Source organism: Saccostrea echinata, unplaced genomic scaffold (genome assembly GCF_033153115.1).
Source record: "Saccostrea echinata isolate AGI-Se365-2 ecotype Australia unplaced genomic scaffold, CSIRO_AGI_Sech_v1 ptg000056l, whole genome shotgun sequence".
In the NCBI taxonomy this organism is placed as follows: Eukaryota; Metazoa; Mollusca; class Bivalvia; order Ostreida; family Ostreidae; genus Saccostrea; species Saccostrea echinata.
In genome coordinates, this window is record NW_026889805.1 from 13977949 (window position 1) to 13996263 (window position 18315).

Genomic DNA, 18315 nt, shown 5'->3' on the forward strand with positions numbered 1-18315 from the left:
TAGTTATGTTTTGATAATTTACTTAATTTCTTTTTTAATATATTAGTGCTGGCTTAACTCTCCGAATTTCTTTTTTTCTTTCTAGATACATGAATGAATAAAATGTGTTGTAGCTATACGAATGGTAAACGTATGTCTTCTGATATCATATGTATACACATTTGTATATACACATGTACAATTTATGTGTGTTTATCTGTGTAATTGTTAAAGTCGGTTTGCAAAACGTTAGGCTAAATATGAAAAGGAAGACCTGAACACTTTGTCAGAATGGATTAAGTGTTTTAGAAATATATATTAAAGATTCGTATTAGAAAATTAAAAGGCAAAATGCGAACCATCTAACCTTCCGTTTTTTCTAAACCGGAAGTAATGAGAGAGTTTGAGCGACTACACGAAAAATATGTTATGGTTCCAGCAGAAAACGCTAGTAACAATATCGTCTTTGTTTGTAGGGCTCATTATTATAATTGTATTTTGGAAGAACTTTGTTTTAATTCTACGTCAGGAAATCCTACATATACTCACAGTTCACTTTCCAAAGAAGATATTCTTCAAAATCAAAATCATATTTCAGTGTTCAATACTTTTAATATACCAGTCAACCAAGGTGAGTTCGATCTACCCTACCTATACTGGATTTCTACACTTCATAAAAATCCTTACAAAAATACATTGCTGGGTACAGCAAATACTCTACCAAGCCCTTATCTTTACTCCTTACAAAATATTAACTGCTGTAAAGGAGAAACTTCAGACGCACTGTGCTACAGCTTATTCTAGAAGTGGTGTAAATCAAATGTGGATCCTCAAAAACTCAAGACAACTGTTTCTTAAATAAAAACGGAACTCGGAAATTTTCACATCTTGTTACTGGTCATCAGCAAAATTACTTCGTTAAAAACCACTTTGACTGTACACATAAGTACTCTGAAGTTGTTATTAAAAGGATGCTGGAGTTCCTCATTGACAACATTTATGTAGTCTTCGGAGACCAAGTTTTTCAACAAACTGTTAGAATTCTGATGGGCACTTATTGTGCTCTTTTATTAGCTGACCTGTTTTTACATTGTATATTCCTATGAAGCAGAATTTATTTTTAAAACTTCTACATTAGAAGAGGAAAACACTAGCTGTGGCCTTCAATTCGACATTCAGATATATCGTCGATGCTTTATCAATTAACAATTGTTTTCATTCGTATGTCGACTCTATATATCCCAGTGAACTTGAAATAAAAGACACACCACAGATTCTGTCACCTCTGTTTCATATTTAGATATTTTACTGACTATAGACGATAAAGGCCAATTAACAACTAAATTGTATGACAAATTAAACGAGATGACTTTAGCTTTTCCATCGTCAACTTTCCCTATTTATGTAATTTTTTACTATCACCTGGTATTTATTCACTACTCAAGAGCTTGCTCCGAGTACGATCAATTTTTACGCGAGAGAGACTACTCACTGATAAGTTGATGCTGCAGGGATTTCAACAGCTTCGTTTAAAGTCAGCATTTCGGAAATTTTATGATTGTTACAATGACCTTTTTAGTAAATATAACCTATCAAGGGGTCGAAATTTGGGCTGGCTTGTTTCATGCCAATTGTTAGGCCTTTGTTTTTGTAATAAATTGACTACGGATAGTTCCGTCTACCTGATCATACAATAGGGCTCACGGCGGGTGTGACCAGTCAACAGGGGATGCTTACTCCTCCTTGGCACCTGATCCCACCTCTGGAATTTCCAGGGGTTCGTGTTTTATACCATCTTCACACATTTTTATTGTTTGTGGATTTTTTTAGATCGATTACTGTTCGTTTTCTTTACCTTTTACATTTAAGAACTGTTAAGCTCATGTTTCCGTTGCATGTAAATTGTCCTACTAACAAAGTTACATTCCACTATTCTCCTTTTTCTATATACAGGAGTGAATGAAAACTGTTGTATATATACGGATGTTTTAGACTTATTGTCTGCATGAAGAATATCAATTCAAATGATATTTTAAAAAAAAAATCGCATGAAATTTTAGATTTACTACAAACAACTCTTTTATAATGGTTCTTCTCAAAAAAAGAACAAACGTAAATCGTTATGTCAAAATCAAATGACAAAAACATTACATGTGTAAAAGGAAAAACTGTATTCAAACAAAAACAGCAACTCTCTCTCTCTCTCTCTCTCTCTCTGGGCAGGTCCTTTGCTTTTGCTTTCCTTTGCCAAAATTATGAAATATAACTTTATATATAATTTTTCTAGCCATAAACCATTACTTGGTGAAAAAACAAACTTTCCAGCTATAATATTTAATGCAATTTTCTATATATGTACAGAGCTCTTCTCTTTCTTGGGGTCGCCCGCGTGGAGCAATGGCTAGAGCGTCTACTCTAGAGTCGCAGGGTAAGCAGTTGATCCTTGCGTCGTGGGTTCGAATCCACTGCGGGACGTGGAGACCGGTCCTTCGGATGAGACCTATAAACCCAATAAGCAGTAGATGTTGGCAGGTAAAAGGTCCCTCACTGCTCAAAGGTTCTGAGTGCCGAGTATAGGTATAAATTTGCAGCCCTCCACCAGCAAATGGTGGCGTCTCCATATGAGTAAAAAATTCTCGAGAGGGAGTTAAACAACGAACAAAAAAATCTTTCTTGGGGGTTTAAATAGTCTAAAAATAGCCATAAACACCCAGCACGTTTTAAGATTGTGTTGGAAAGTATAAGTGCACGAAGCCATAGACAGCAAATTCTCTCCCTTTAAGTACTCAAAGGAAGAAAGACATTTTCATTTATTCTGATAGTACAGATTCACGTAAAACTATTTGTACATTCCAGGGCGTCGCTGCATTATATTGTGCCTAGGCATCAGGCTCCGGGGCCATAAAACTTAGACAAGCTCACTTTGATCTCAGTCTCACTTTTACCAAAGGAATTAATCGTATAAAAGTAAGACTGAGATCAAAAGTGAGCTCATCTTAGTTTTCTGGCCCCGGAACCAGATCCCACCTCTGGAATTTCCAGGGGTCCGTGTTTTATGTCCTGTTCACAGATTTGTATTGTTTGCAGGTTTTTAGATCGATCACTGTCCGTTATTTTCACGTATTTAATTTTACTTTATTGATTTCGTTTTTAAATTTTGCAAGTTTGTAAATAATGAGTTTCATTTTACTGATTTTTGTAGCCAAATAGTAAAAAAACAGATTCGGCTAAAAAGATTAATATAGTGATAAAATCAAAATTATCGATATATAAAACATGAATATAACATTAGTGTCTTCATTATTTGGAATAATTATAGCACTGAGGCATCTCTTCGTTAAAACAGTGCAAAAGGAATGTTTACATCATTACTTGCTAGAGTTTCAATTAAAATCCTTAATATCACGAAATTTGCATGTTATAAATAACAAAGAAAGCGTTGTCTTGCTTTATGGATGTAGGCGGACACGTGAATACAAGTTATCTTATTTTCATGCTTGAAATGAAGACTGGGTCATTATCATAAGGCATTTTGTAAAATTTCTGTAACCAATTGCCTACAGGACCTTTTACTTGGAAAATGCATATGTTACTCAGTTTATGGTATTTAGAAAGCAAATGTTTTGATCATTTGGAAACTTGCAATATGCAAATTAAATTATATGGAAAATAAGGAGAAATTTTAAAATTCGGTTTAGTTACATCAATAAATGTATGGAAGCAAACAATGCGTATGTTAAGTAACAAAAACATTTTAGCATATTAGGTAGGATTAAAATAAACAGAATACCGCGATACAAAAGAGTGGTACTTTGAGGAAAATATTTATAACATTTTCTAAAAAAAATGTCACTTTATACTAATAAATATTCATAAATTCGTTTTTACCAAATGAACATACTTTTGTAATGCGAGTATCACGGCATTAAAATTAATCTTTTTTTCACAAATTTTAATTAAAGATACAAAAACATTCAAAATCTAGAGACCACCTCATTATAGACTTCGAAGGATTTTCTGTGGAAAGTTCTATCTGATCATCAAAAAACAGAGTTATTTTAAATGGTTTTTAACAAATAGTTACAACAAAAGAGGGTCTTACAAAAGAAATACTAAAACGTACCTCGAGTTTTGCTTATATCACAGTGTATGGGTATATCCCAGGAAGAGCACTTTGTGATGCTTGCCTGATTATTTCTCTTTTTAACAGTAAACAAGCCCGATTGCTTTAACAAAATTTAATGACATATACCGATTAAATGTCAAATATCAAAAGCGATTTGTTAAGTTCAGAAATTAAACTAAATATGTCAATATGTCTACCAGTATTGGGATTGACATTGTATTGTTTAAAGGAGAGTGCTAAGTTGAACAATGGATGTTTCGATTCTCATTTTCATCATCCATCCTTTGTGAATTGATAACAGATCTGTAAGTGTTCGCGTGAGCTAATGACTAGGTAAATATTATCTTACTAATACAGAAGTGGACAGTGGAAAATCCAAATAAAGTAAACTTTTTAAATTACAATAAAATCAATAGGTATCATTTATCAATACTTAAATGTATATTCATTTGAAATAATACATTTTTCATATTCGATGTTACATCAGAATTAATGGATTTTTTTATTTTCCTTGGGCAATGCCTTTTCCGAGCATTGGTCCCTCTTTATGTAGGTAAAGTGGGGGCCACACAAGGTATTTGTAATCTTTTCCAGTCTTTGTGTATGCTCTGTATTTGTCTGTGTCAAAGTTCCCTTTCGGGACACTAGGGTCCATGTAAACAGGTGGGTCCTGGACACACATGAACCAACAAAGAGCAGCACATGCCTCTGCATACTTCGATGTGGCTTTTCCAACTGTGTGCTTCTGACTTTTTAGGAATTCCTACAATTTTATGAGTTTAAAAAAAGTGTTTTACATTAAATACGTACATTTATGTGTCCATATAAATTAAATCTTGTATAAGCAGTAGGTAGTCTTCATATGGTGGCTTGTATATCATACCTTACTCAGATTATTGGAAACTAAAACTGAAATGGATTTCCTGTGATCCTTAATCTGTTTGGACAGTCCTTGAGGCCACATCTATAATTTTATATATCTTCTTTAATTATATAGAAAATACAAGTTATATTTAAAGTTTATAACTTAGCCATTATTTATTATTTATTTACTTTTTTTGTAATTTACTGGCATACATTGGTAAAATTTGCTATGAAGTCTATTTGATGTGCGTACTTGATTATCCCAGATATCCCAAGTATTTCACAGGTATCGAAACATTACATACATACTGTGATGTCCAAATGATTTATACCTCTGAATCAAGCCCTTTTAATATTGTTTTATTTTTTCTTGTTATGAACAAAGGGACATCCATTGTCAAGGATTGCTTTTAATTTCTCAAACTCTGGTCGATACAATGACCTCATTAGCAAATACAATCTATCGTTAAGTAGTCGAATGTTGACTGACGTTTTCCACGCAAATTGTTAGGAATTATTTTCACTCAAAATTGTCTACGGATTTTTCCGTTTGCCCAAAAATTGACAAGAAACACACGGCAGGTGTGACCGGTCTACAGGGGATCCCTACTTCTACATGGCACATGATCCAACCTCTGATGTTTTTAGAGGTCCGCACATGCTCTACTCACTTTTTTTTATTGTTCCAATGGATTTTTGAACTTGATAACTATTCGTTAAATTCATATTTCATTCAAAATACTAGTAAAACAAAATCAAATAAAATACAAAAATGTAGAAGTAATGCACAGGGTAGCAGCCCTGGTCCTTTAAATACGGACTTCTAAATCTAATCCTAGGTATTTGTTTAAAACAACCAGAATAATAAGTATTAAGTAACAGGAATCTTCTGATTTTCATTGGCTTAAGATTATAGCGTGTTTTCGAATAATATTAAACCGATTTTAGATTCTCCTCTTTATGGTTATTTTTTAAAGTTGTTCACGAAAATTGAAAACTCCATTTTATGAGTCTCTTCTGCTGAATTGTCTCTGTGTTCTCGATTCATTGGTTTGTGTCTCAGAAAGAATATATGTGGTACAACACATTTTATTTATTATTATCTCCTCATGAAATACGGGACAATCCATACCTTTTCGTCTAATAATCCAAGGTCCTTTATCCCTTTGGTCATCGACTTGTAGAGCGTAGTGGATTGTTTGCTGCAAAACTCATATGCATCCTCAAATGATAAGGTATTTTCTTTCAAAATATGCATTTTGTTTTGTACTTCAAAATCTATGATCTGCTCAGCCAAAGTAAGATTCTTGACAAATTTTATTTCTATATAATGATATTGAATATTTGAATTCGCAATTTATCCAATAAGTAGTCCTGTGGCACCCAAATGAGGATACATTAACCATGTTTTTTGTACTGCTCCGATATTTAATAAGGGGGAATGAGAGTATCTGTATATAGGGTATATAGAGTATCTATAACCTTTACATTGCAGAATATAATCCCTTTCACTCTTTCTGTATGTATACTTCAAAATAATCATATAAGTCCAAAAGGTTTAACATATTTTATCATATGAGATATTTCTCAGTATTTAGAATGAGAAGCCTTCAACAATATATGTATACTACGTAAAATAACTTATCAAAATAAAGTTTAGATTTCTTTTCTGTGTTTTACTTATTCTTTGCTTTGCCCACTGGCGACGAGGAGGAAAGGTGTTTAAAAAGGGGCAAAAATATCCCTGTATACAGTCAAAAATATCTGAGATTCACCTTGACTATATGAAACAGAATATCGATTCCTTCCTCTTCGCTCTTCTTTTCACTATCCATTAGCTCCTCTAGTGCATCTGTCCATTCATTGTCATAAAGTTCTGAGAATTTTTCTGCTAAGTTTATTGGCCTGTTCTTGTCGCTGAGGTCCGCAATATTAGGATTTCCTTCTGTTAGCTTGGCACCCGCCAGCTGACTGAGTCTGTAAGAAGAAAGGGAGGGGTTAAGGACAACACACAGAATATCATCTGGAGCATTGTTGCGAAAAATATAAAGCATATCAATCATCACATTGAAGCAATGTTATGAACATACATAAATATTCTGTGATAATGTTATGACAACATTTACCTGTTTTTGAGGGATTCATTCTCTTCTTTTAATGCTGATACGTCATCTGATGCTCTTGTTGGTTTTGGTTGTCTGTAATATATATATATATATATATATATATATATATATATATATATATATATATATATATATATATATATATATATATATATATATATATATATATATATATATATATATATAAAATAACAATGCATCAAATTCGATCTATAAGCATGCAATTCAAAACAACTTACTTTTTTAACTGTATTCTTTTTTCAAAATCTTCTTGAAGTTCTTTATTTTCTCTATAAATGCAAGTAATATGATTTCTATAAAAAGAACCTTTGATTATAAATCAAATATTTTCCTTAGCTGTTTAATAAAACCCGTCCTGGGTGATAAGTTTTAAAAGGATACATTTTTGGAAAATATAAGTAAATTAATCTAAACATTTTAATGCATTGAAAAAAAACCCCAACATGTATATTTTTCTAGCAGCTTAGAAACAGCACAGGACAGGTAGAATAGTAATCATTACAAAACTGCCTACAAGTATAGTGGTGCAATGATTCAATTCAAAAGAGTACAAAGATTGACTGTTTATTGTTTAACACCGAGTAGGTAGTTTATCGGTATATGAATATATTTAAATACTGGTATTTTAGAAAATTTTGAAAGAAGTTCAAACAACGTAAACCTACGTTTTTAATTCTTCTATGGATTTTTCTAGCTCTTTAATTTTCTTCAAATTTCCATCTTCATGAACTCCTTTATTATCTATAGTTTTCCTACAAATACAAAATTTGTACTTTGTACCTAATCCTCATAAGTGCGTTCACGCTCCAGGGGGGTTAGTTTTATTCTTATGCATATATATATATATTGAAGATAACGAACAGTAATCAAACTCAAAAGTCCATTGAAACAAAAAGAAATAGTGCTCAGAGCAAAAACGGACCTCTACAACATCAAAGTTGGGATCAGGTGCCATGGGGAAGTAAGCATCCTGCCGACCGGTCACACCCACCGTATGCTATTTGTCATGATTGGGTAAACGGAAAATTCGTAGTCAAATCAGTTTGAAAATAATGACAGAAAATTTGACGTTAGTCTATATTCGACCTAACAACAGATTGTACTTGCCACGAAGTTGCAATTTTTCTCTACAAATGACGATGTCAGTTGTATATACATAGTTTTTAAGTAAAAAACCTTAATTATGCCCGCTTCACATATTCGTATTGTTTGTGGATTTTTTTTTTAGATCGATCACTGTTCGTAATCTTACCTTTCACATTTAATACTATTAACAATTTAAATGAATTTTAAAGAACCAAAGGTTTAAAATATTACATAAGTACAAAAGAATCAAACCCTTTATCATCCTTTTGCTGGCGAGTTACTTTTTCAAGTTCTTTCGTTTTTCTATCAAGAATTATGTTGAAAAGAAAATATGAAGCTGTAAATCTTGCGTTTTAATTAATGACAACTTTATTCAAAAGATTCATTTAAAATATGAGATTCAGAAATTCCTAATTACCCTTATAGGAAATAAAAAGACTATAGCACAAAATTATTTCAATCTGATCCCACGTTTTTCTTACTAATGATGTTCAAAAAGACAAACATTACTTCAGAGATTTCAGAGAATCACTTCTCAGTACTAATATTTATATAAAATGTTTAAATATGCTATAAGGTACAATTCTCATTTTTTCCTCCTCCTACATTAAACTTTAATCCCTCATCGTGGCCTTGACCTTCCCCAGGACCCTCATTGGAACAAACTTGAATCTGCATTACCTGAGAATGCTGCCATATCATGACTTAGCTTTTCTGAAGAAAAGGAATTTTAAAGATGTTTACTTGTATATTCACAAGAAAATATTTCATCCCTTATTGCTCCCCGACCCCATAATGTCCAAGAACTAACTCAATGTCGAAACCGACAATATCATGTCATAATTTATTGATATCGACCCCAATCAGTACTATTAAATTTGGATTTACTGAATACGATGGTCCTTAAGAAGAAGTTGAAAATGTGACAAGTTTATGCATGACACACAAAAGCACAACTGTACGATAATGGACAAAAACAGTCATCTGAATGACTCAGGTGACCATTTAAAAAAATAAGCAAGGAAAGTACATTGTAGAAAAATAAATAGGAACCGATTAAGGATGTTGTTTTTATTTTTGTGTTTTAAAATCCAAAAAAATTAAAGTTTAGAATAATTAGACGTGTAATTATCATAGTAGAGTAAAACGAAAAACAAAAGCAATGTTTTAATTAATTCAGACTCAGAACAATAAAAGAGAATCTAACCTTTTTTCATCCTCTAGCTGGCTTGCTAATTTCTCAAGTTCTTCTGTTTTTCTGTCAAAAATTATGTTGATGAAAATTAAAATTTATCTTATTGCTGAAGATAAAATTCTGTCGGAGATTTAATTAAAGCTTGAAATTCAGAGAGGTTTGCTATTATAAATTTCTTATTACTTTCATAGCATAAAAATAAACCAAAAAAAAAAAAAAAGAATTATCTGAGACTTATATATTTCGATTTTTTTCTTAATGAAACACAAAAAATATATTACTTAATTAAAAAAAACCAGTTCAATATTGATCAAAATTCTCTGTTTAATTTGCATACAATAAAGTGTCTTTCAATGAAATATTTCTTTTATTAACATTACTCTGTAATTGCTTTTTCGTGTATTTCCTTTTCTTCATTATACTTCTTTTTCAATTCTTCCAGTTCTGCACTGTGTTTTCTTCAATTTAGTATCATTTAAAATTCATTTAAAAAGTATAATAGTGACAGTGACGAAATCCTATTTTATAATTCCATAACAAAATCCTCTTAGCGTTTTTATCATCGACAAATAAAATTAAAATTTAAAATCACCAATTTTAATAGGAAATCAGTCAAAAATATACCACATAGTGGAACAACACATGCAATTTTCTTAATAAACTTGTAAATTATCATTTACAAGTGAGTGTTTAAAACAGAATCAATTTTTAAGGATAAAAAGTGCATTAAAGTTAAATCTGAATTTGGAGAAAACTACTTGGAAATCGCTGTACTAAATCAATAAGAGGTCTATATTTCAGCTAAAATCTGATTTAATTAATGTTTTAGCAAAAACAACTTTATGTAATTGCTAGTATTTTGTTGTGTTTGTGATTAAATACTCGTATAATACATTCATATTAGTATGTAATTTTTTTTCCATCTCATTACTTTGCAAACAATTAAATTAGTATTTTAATTTGTACAAAACAAGATTTGGTAACAATTATTTATATTTTTTCGATTTCAACTTTTAGATATGATTAGGAATATATAAATGAATAAATCTGCTATTAAAAATAAGAATATATAATTGAATAAATTTGCTTTTATGAATAGGAATATATAAATGAATAAATCTGCTTTTCTTCCAAATTGATATCAATCATCTAAAGCTGTCATTTCAAACAAAAACCTTAATAAAAAAAAATATTATGGAAATGTTCAGACCTCTTTTCTTCCTCCAGCTGGATAGTAATTCTCTCAAGCTCTATGGTTTTTCTGCCGAAATGTAAAAATAAGTTTACAATGAATGACAGATTAAACTTAAATATTTTCCTGAAAAGTATCAAATAAAAACCAGTGTTATGAATCTATATTATTTATAAGACGTTAATATGGGGACGTTTTAAAGTCTTATCGTCTTCCAGCCGACTGGTCATTCTTTCAAGCTCAATCGTTTTTCCAGCCAAAATTGAAAAAAAATTACTGATTGACAGATTTGTTTTAAATATTCTGCTAAAAAGTATAACATGAAAAAAAGCACTGTAACGATTTCACACATTTTTTCTGTAAGATATTTTTACTAACAAAGTGGAAATCAGTGGCCGAATTAAATAATCGCAACTTACCAATTAATAGCTTGAATACAGCTCAAAAACTTTTTAACCTATCATGCTTTTGTTAACAAATTAAATGCACATTTTGGAAATAAATAAATTGCTACTACAAAGATTTCAACAAAAGATATGATAAATTTTACAATTTTATTTCAGTTTTCATATTAACGATTAAAGAATTACTTTAAAGAACGTAGTTGCTCTCCATTTTGCACAAATAACAGCCAAAATGTCACTAGATTTGCCATGAATTAGGTTTTCATAGACCTTTTTTTGTACTTTGAATGAGTACACATTGAAGTGTCTTCCACCAGTATTAATGGCCGTTGAATTATTTTTACCAAAATCCTTCTATTTCACCGTAAATATAACATTTAAAGCTTTAGATTGAGTTTCAATTGGGATTGTTCCCCTCCGCTCCAGTGTAGAAATGCGTTGCGGTTTAGAAACTAGGTTGTACTCATCAGGGAATACTGAAAGATGTTAGTACTGTACCTTGTGTGCTTGTTTAGTATTTCCCAGAAAATGATTTTCATTTAGTATTTAACTGGATGTCATAACTCAAAACTTAAAGCACAAGGAAAGTTTATCAGACGAATTGAGTTTTTTACTTATGTTGTCACCGAACAGTCCTGAATGAAAACTAAATAAAAACACTTGAGAGAATACTAGGGGTACCGTAAGCACTGAGTTCACATATTGATACCCCCGCTCCCATATGATTAAGTGACAAAGTCCGTGTTTTGCTAAGGGAAACCCCAAATGTCTGTCTGATCAGAACATCAATTGGAGGTGCACAATGGCACTATGTAACAAAGATTCTGTGAAAGTCTCATTAAATTTTATTCAGTGGTGTAGGAGGAGTTGCAGATAAGAGATGGGTTTGTTTGTTTGTATGTTGTTTAACGTCCCTCTGGAGAATTTTTCACTCATATGGAGACGCCACCACTTGCCGGTGGAGAGCTGCAAATTTTGTCCTATATTCGGCACTTACGACCATTGAGGGATCTTTTTCGTGCCAGCACCTACTGCAACACGGGACCTCGGTTTATACAGTCTCATCCGAAGGACCGGTCTCCACGTCCCACAGTGGGATTCGAACCCGCGACGTAAGGACCAACTCCTTATGCCGCGACTCTAGAGCAGACGCTCTAACCACTGTGCCACGCGGGCGACAAAGAGATGGGTACCCCCAATACTATAGAAAGAATGTCAGTGTTCAAGTTTTGCTATGGAAAACCTCAAATATCTGTCTGATCGATACGAAAAAGTAGTGAGTGCACAATGTCACTATGTTATAATAATTGTTAAGTTTTATTAAAGTTTATTAAGTGGTATAGAAAAAGTTGCGGAGAAGAGATAAGTACACCCCCCCCCCCCATTATGGAAAGAATGGCAGTGGCCTTATTTTGCTATAGCCCTATTTATCTGCCATATTGAAAAATGAAATAAAAGGTGCACAATGGCACTACGTAACAAAGATTCTGTGAATGTCTCATTAAATTTTATTCAGTGGAATAGGAGGAGTTGCGGATAAGATATGGGCACCCCCAAGTGTTACGGACGTTCAGAAGGAAGGACACCTCCATCACTATATACCTTCTCTTTTCAAACGGTGGTATAATAAAGAAGACCAGATCTTCCTCAAAACAAGTCAACAGATTATAAATTAAAAGATATGTGGAAGGTATTCCAACCATAACTGTGCTCATTTCCAGAAGAAGCTCTGATAAAACTTAGTTTACAAAACGCCTTATTGTAGTGAGGCCCTTATTCTGTGCCAACAAAGGGAACAACTGAGTACAACGAAGTACTTTATCAATCATTGATATACAAAGGTTAAACAAAAATCGAAATTCCTCAAATTTTTGTCTGTGCTTTTGTTGAGTAGAAATATATTTATTTTCCAAAATTTGCATTTAATTAGTTCACAAACGCATGATAGGTTAAAAAGTTTTTTTTTTTGGGGGGGGGGGATTATCTTTATCTCCTTATTATCCAACCCATACCCTTTTCTCTTAAACTATAATCACTCTAGAATTACACTTAAACTAGAATCAAGCACAATTATCTCCTTAGCAATGGTGAGTGTAGACTTGAAAAACATAAATAATAAGGTATTCACTGCTTGAGTTCTTCGTTAGTTTGGTCTTTCTCGTTCTTTACTTCATTTAGCCTTTCCTGCATTTCTTTTGATCCCTCGGCTTGTTGCGATGAGGAGCTTTCTAATCTGAAAAAAGAACAATTTTTATAATAAATAAAATATTGGATTAACTTTTCACAGAATACTTTTTTTGGTTCAAATATAATATATCTGATATGATATTTTGGCAGCTTATATTTCTTGATTGTGCGTCATTTATTAAAAACAAGCATTCTGAGAGTATTGCATTAGCAATACTATTCCCCTACCGGCAAGTGTAATCTGGTTCCCGCTAAAAATTGAAAATGCCATAATTCCGTCAAAAATCAATGAAGCGGGACGAAATGCAAACTTGATCTATAACTAATCAAGGTAAAGTCACATACCAAAAATCAGCTCAATATCTGAAAGCGTTTAGAAGGAAATTGCGGAAAACCCTTAAAAATTGAAAAGGCCGTAATTCCGTCAAAAATCAATGAAGCGGAACGAAATGCAAACTTGATCTGTAACTCATCAAGATACACTTACATACCAAAAATCAGCTCAATATCTGCAAGCGTTTAGGAAAAAGGTGCGGAAAACCAAGTGGGACAGACTGACAGACAGACAGAGGGACAGACAGACAGACAGACGGACAGACAAACGGACGGACAGACTCAGAGGAAACCTATAGTCCCCTCCGGTTTCACCGGTAGGGGACTAATAAAATTTAAGATAAGTGCAGTATTATATTAATAAGTAAAAATCTTTGTTTTGTTTTTTTTTTTTAAATAAAACTGCATTTGAGAATCCAAGCACTAAATGAGAAATTGACATAACTGGACAGTTGAAATAGTTCTTTTAACCTTTGAGACAGATATTCTTAAAATATGCATAATAACCTAATTTCTTCCTCTTTTTTTGCCAATTTGCTGCTTAAATCTTGTATCGTATTGTCTCTTCTGAAAAACAGACACAGAGCATAATATTTAATACTATATAGTATATACTTTTTAAAATAAAAAACCTATTATTTTTCGGGGAAAAGATAACTTGGTAAAAGTAAAGAATTACTTTTCGAGCTCCTTTTTGTATTCTTTATGTTTCGTTTCCAGCTCCTCTTTTAATTTATCCAGTTCTCTGGAAATAGATAGAGAATATGTACCATTCCAGAATGCTGGACTGCCAACACCCTTATGATTAAAACAGTTCTTGGATAGAGGATAGAAAAGACCAAGAACGTGGATAAAAATCTTTTCAAATTTAAAAAAAGAAACAAACTTTGGTGATTCTTTTTATACCGTCTTTGTTTTCCACTGTCAAAACAACGTATATGATATAAGTCTGTTAGAAAAACGACCTACTAAAATAAAGGTAAAAGTGTTTTTTTTTTAAATAACATCACGTATTTCAACAATTTTATGTAATAAACATAGTGAATACTATGTCGCTCCTTCTTTTTATACTAGCACATTTATATTATCGATTTTATCTTTGGAACTACATATATTAGAGGTATTGCATTGATATTCAAGACATCACGAGGCGTTGGATTACATATATTGAGATAGGATTTCTTTTTTTTAATACAATTGGTATCATGGAGAAAAGGTCAACGTGAAATTTTTTAAAAATATATAGCGAATATTTCAGATTTAGCAGCACATTACTTTTTCCAGCTCTTTTCCAAGTCTGTCTTTTGTCTTTCCAGTTCAGCTTTTAATCTCTCTTCACTGAAAATCAGTCAAAAATTTATATAGATATATACGCCTAAATAGAGTAGGATTTAAATATTCTAATACATTTCTTTAAATAAATAATAGGAGCCATTTCCATTGAGAATGAGCGCATCTTTCATATCATTATTCACGTGTTTCAAGCATATGTCGCTGCAATTTTACTGTATCAAAAAAGAAGGAAACGTTTATTTTTTTAAATCTTTATTTTATCTATTTGGTAAACTAAACAGTTGAAATTTTGAAAAATATTCCTTTTTTAAAAATATATATTTATTTATTTTTTTTTTTTAAATTGTTTTATTAATTTGTGAACCAAAGGTAATGATAATAATAAATAAACTAATTTGATACAGCGTGACCATTATACCTTATCGGTTGATTTTCTGTCCCGGTCCCTTCTCTTAATCTGCAATTTAAATCACTGGGCATTACACACTCGTTATAAAAACAAATACAGAAGTTGCTGAACTTGCTGGTCAGCGACATTTAACCTACGTTTTTGTATGCATGTCCTCTGTCAATTTTAGTTGCCTGCAAATAAAATAAGTTGTTTTCTTAATTTGACAGCTAATATCATATTTATTTTGATCATATTTTATTCAACAAAACAATATACAAAATAACTCATTTTGTTCTATTCTGGATATTGGTTAAGTGACCACTGCATTGCTTTAATACAAGTACATGGTCAATATTACAAACTTCATATTACGTTCTACATCGGTCATTTCTTAATATAGATCTTTATAGCAGATACCTTTCTAAACCCGATACTTCTTTTTTCAATTCTTCTATTTTGGATTTATACCTGCAAATTTACAGCAAAAATGTAATAGTCTTTTCTCTTAATTTCGACTGTTTTCGTTGATTATGAACGCTTATCCGTTTATCTGCGTTGTAACTTTGGATACTGAACATATGTTAAAGATGAACTTCACAATAAAGTGACATTTAATGCTTACTTTCCCACTTCTTCCTGGACTTCCTTTAAATTCTTTTTCTCCTCTTCGTAATTTTGTATCATGTTATCAAGTTGCCCTTTAAGGCTTTGTATTTCCTCCTTCGCATTTTCATGCCTTGAGGGGGAATCACTAAATATCGATAACATAATCAATCTACATCAAGTAAAAGATGAAGGTAAGTACTAGTACCTCAATCTCATGAATGTAGTAAAGAATACAAATCGTGAACAAGGCAAAACTAGGACTTCTGGAAACACCAGAGGTGAGATCAGGCACCTATGAAAAATAAGCATCCCCTGTCGACTGGTTCACCGGCCGTAAGCTCACTGTATTGATCAGGAAAACAAGAGGTCTATGGGCCACATCGCCTACCTGAGCACTTTTAAAGATTTTTCCTATGAATTCCTATGTAAAACTTTGATCGTCCATTGTGGCCCCACCCTAACCACGAGGGTCATGATTTGAAATATTTGAATCTACATTAACTGAAAATGCTTGTATATTAAACAGCTTAATCATGGCTTTGTCTTGTTCTTGAGTAAAAGATTTTTGAGTTTTTCCTATAAGTTCCAATGTAAAAATTTGATCGCCCGATGTGGCATCACCCTTCCACCGGGGGTAATGATTTGAACAAACTTAAATCTACACAACCTGGAGATGCTTCCATATAAAGATACTCATGGCTCTGCTGTTCATGAGAAGAGTTTTGAAGATTTTTCCTACATGTATAAATTCCTATGTAAAATTCTGATTGTCCATGGTGGCCCCAACCTACCCCTGGAGGATGCCTCTATGTAAATTTGACTAATCATGAACTGTTGTTCCTGAGAAGATTTTTAAAGATTTTTCCGATGCATTCCTGCGTAAACCTTTGATTAACCATTGTGGCCCTATGCTATCCCCTGGGGTGATTGAACAATCTTAAATCTACACTACCTGAGGATGCTTCCATATAAATATGGCCAATCATGATTTTGTCTTGTTCTTGAGAAGAAGATTTTTAAAGACTTTCCTATGAATTCCTATGTAAAACTTCGATCGGCCATTGTGGCCCCGCCTACCCCAAGGGTCTTGATTTGAACAAACGTGAATCTACACACACTGAAGATGCTTCTAACTGAATATGACTAAGCATGGCTTTGCTGTTTTTGAGAAGATTTCTAAAGATTTTTTCTATGAAATCCTATGTAAAAATTTGATCATTTATTGTGGCCCACCCTATCCCCTGGGGTTATGATATAAATAAACTTGAATCTTTACTACCTGAGGATGCTCCGATATAAGTTTCATATTTTCTAGCCAAGTGGTTCTTGAGAAGAAGATATATGATGCCATTATTTCTTAATTATCTCCCCTTGGAAGAAGTCGTGGCTCCTCATTTGTAAAAAAATTGAATTCCCTTTACCCATGAATATTTTGTGTCAGGTTTGATTGAAATTGGCCCAGTGGTTCTGGAGAAGAAGTGGAAAATGTGATAACAGACAGAGGAACGCCTGACAAAATGTGATCAGAAAAGCTCACTTGAGAATTCGGCTCAGGTGAGCTAATTAGCATTAAAACGTTTGTCTAACAATTAGTATGAAACATGTTTTCCTCTTTGGATCACAAAGGTTCGATCTTAGAATTTTATAATCCACAACAGAGTCAAGCTTTCAAAATTCTCACTAAGCCTCCTTCTTTACTCCTTGCTTAAATATTAACAGCAGTGAAGGAGAAACTAAAAGAGTACTGTACTACAGCTTGTTCGAGAAGAGGTGTAAATCAGATGTGGATACTTAAAAATTCCAAAGAACTCTTCGGAAATTTTAAATCATAATATTTTACCAAAATCAGTAACATAAAAATGAACGACTTTTCAACACTTTATACAATTATTCCCCACGATGAATTAAAGTCAAGGTCTTTTGACATCATAGATAGCTGCTTTTTCAATAAAACCGAAACTCGCAAAATTACTTAATTTGTCATTAATCATTTGCAAAATTATTTTGTTAAAAACATTCTGATTGTACACACAAGTATTCCGAAGTTGATATTAAAAAGATTCTCGGGTTTCTGATCGACAATTTTTGTATTCATATTAAGCATGATTTATTTTAAAAAAAAAATCTACGTGAAAAGGAGAAATCTCTTGCTATGGCCTTCAATTCAACGTTACCGGTCAGGGTAGCCTAATGGTAGGGCGCTCGCTTCGTGATCGGGAGGCCCGGGTTCGATTCTGAATTTACGGCGCCGCGTCAAACCGAAGACGTAAACATAAGTAATGACTGTTCCTTCGCCAAGCGCCCGGCACTAGAAGTAAAAGTCACGGGTCTTTCGGATGAGACCTTAAAAACCGAGGAGCCGTGTCAGGGTAGACGTTGGCACGATAAAGAACCCTCGCTGATCAATGGCCCTTAGTGCCGAGTATAGGTCTAAATTTGAAGCCCTTCATCGGCATACGTTGACGTCTCTATATAAGTGAAAAATTCTCGAATGGGACGTTAAACAACATAC

General features: G+C 32.7%; 1 protein-coding gene and 1 long non-coding RNA gene across 2 annotated transcripts; both read right to left on the reverse strand.

The window, feature by feature from the left end:
• Nucleotides 1–4522: 4522 nt before the first annotated feature.
• LOC133173873 (myosin-11-like) lies at nt 4523–15219 on the reverse strand. Its single transcript, XM_061308943.1, has 15 exons — nt 15209–15219; nt 14789–14851; nt 14193–14258; nt 14021–14080; nt 13122–13226; nt 10608–10658; nt 9778–9855; nt 9410–9460; nt 7782–7868; nt 7335–7385; nt 7096–7167; nt 6745–6946; nt 6102–6191; nt 4989–5069; nt 4523–4868 (listed from the first exon to the last, which is right to left on the reverse strand). The coding sequence occupies exons 1-15, from the start codon at nt 15217–15219 to the stop codon at nt 4608–4610; spliced, it is 1329 nt and encodes a 442-aa protein (XP_061164927.1). The 3' UTR covers nt 4523–4607.
• A 5-nt stretch (nt 15220–15224) lies between these two features.
• On the reverse strand, nt 15225–15665 carry LOC133173375 (uncharacterized). The gene is made up of 3 exons (XR_009719035.1): nt 15615–15665; nt 15353–15388; nt 15225–15263 (listed from the first exon to the last, which is right to left on the reverse strand). It is a non-coding gene; the product is annotated as an uncharacterized LOC133173375 (long non-coding RNA).
• Nucleotides 15666–18315: the final 2650 nt, after the last annotated feature.

Bases quoted from the DNA above. Each gene is read 5' to 3' on its own strand.
- LOC133173873 (XM_061308943.1), bottom strand. The intron at 14,259-14,788 runs GTAATGTGCTGC...ATCTATTTCCAG, and splicing joins TTGGAAAAGAGCTGGAAAAA to AGAACTGGATAAATTAAAAG. The intron at 9,856-10,607 runs GTCTGAACATTT...ACTAAATTGAAG, and splicing joins CAGCTGGAGGAAGAAAAGAG to AAAACACAGTGCAGAACTGG.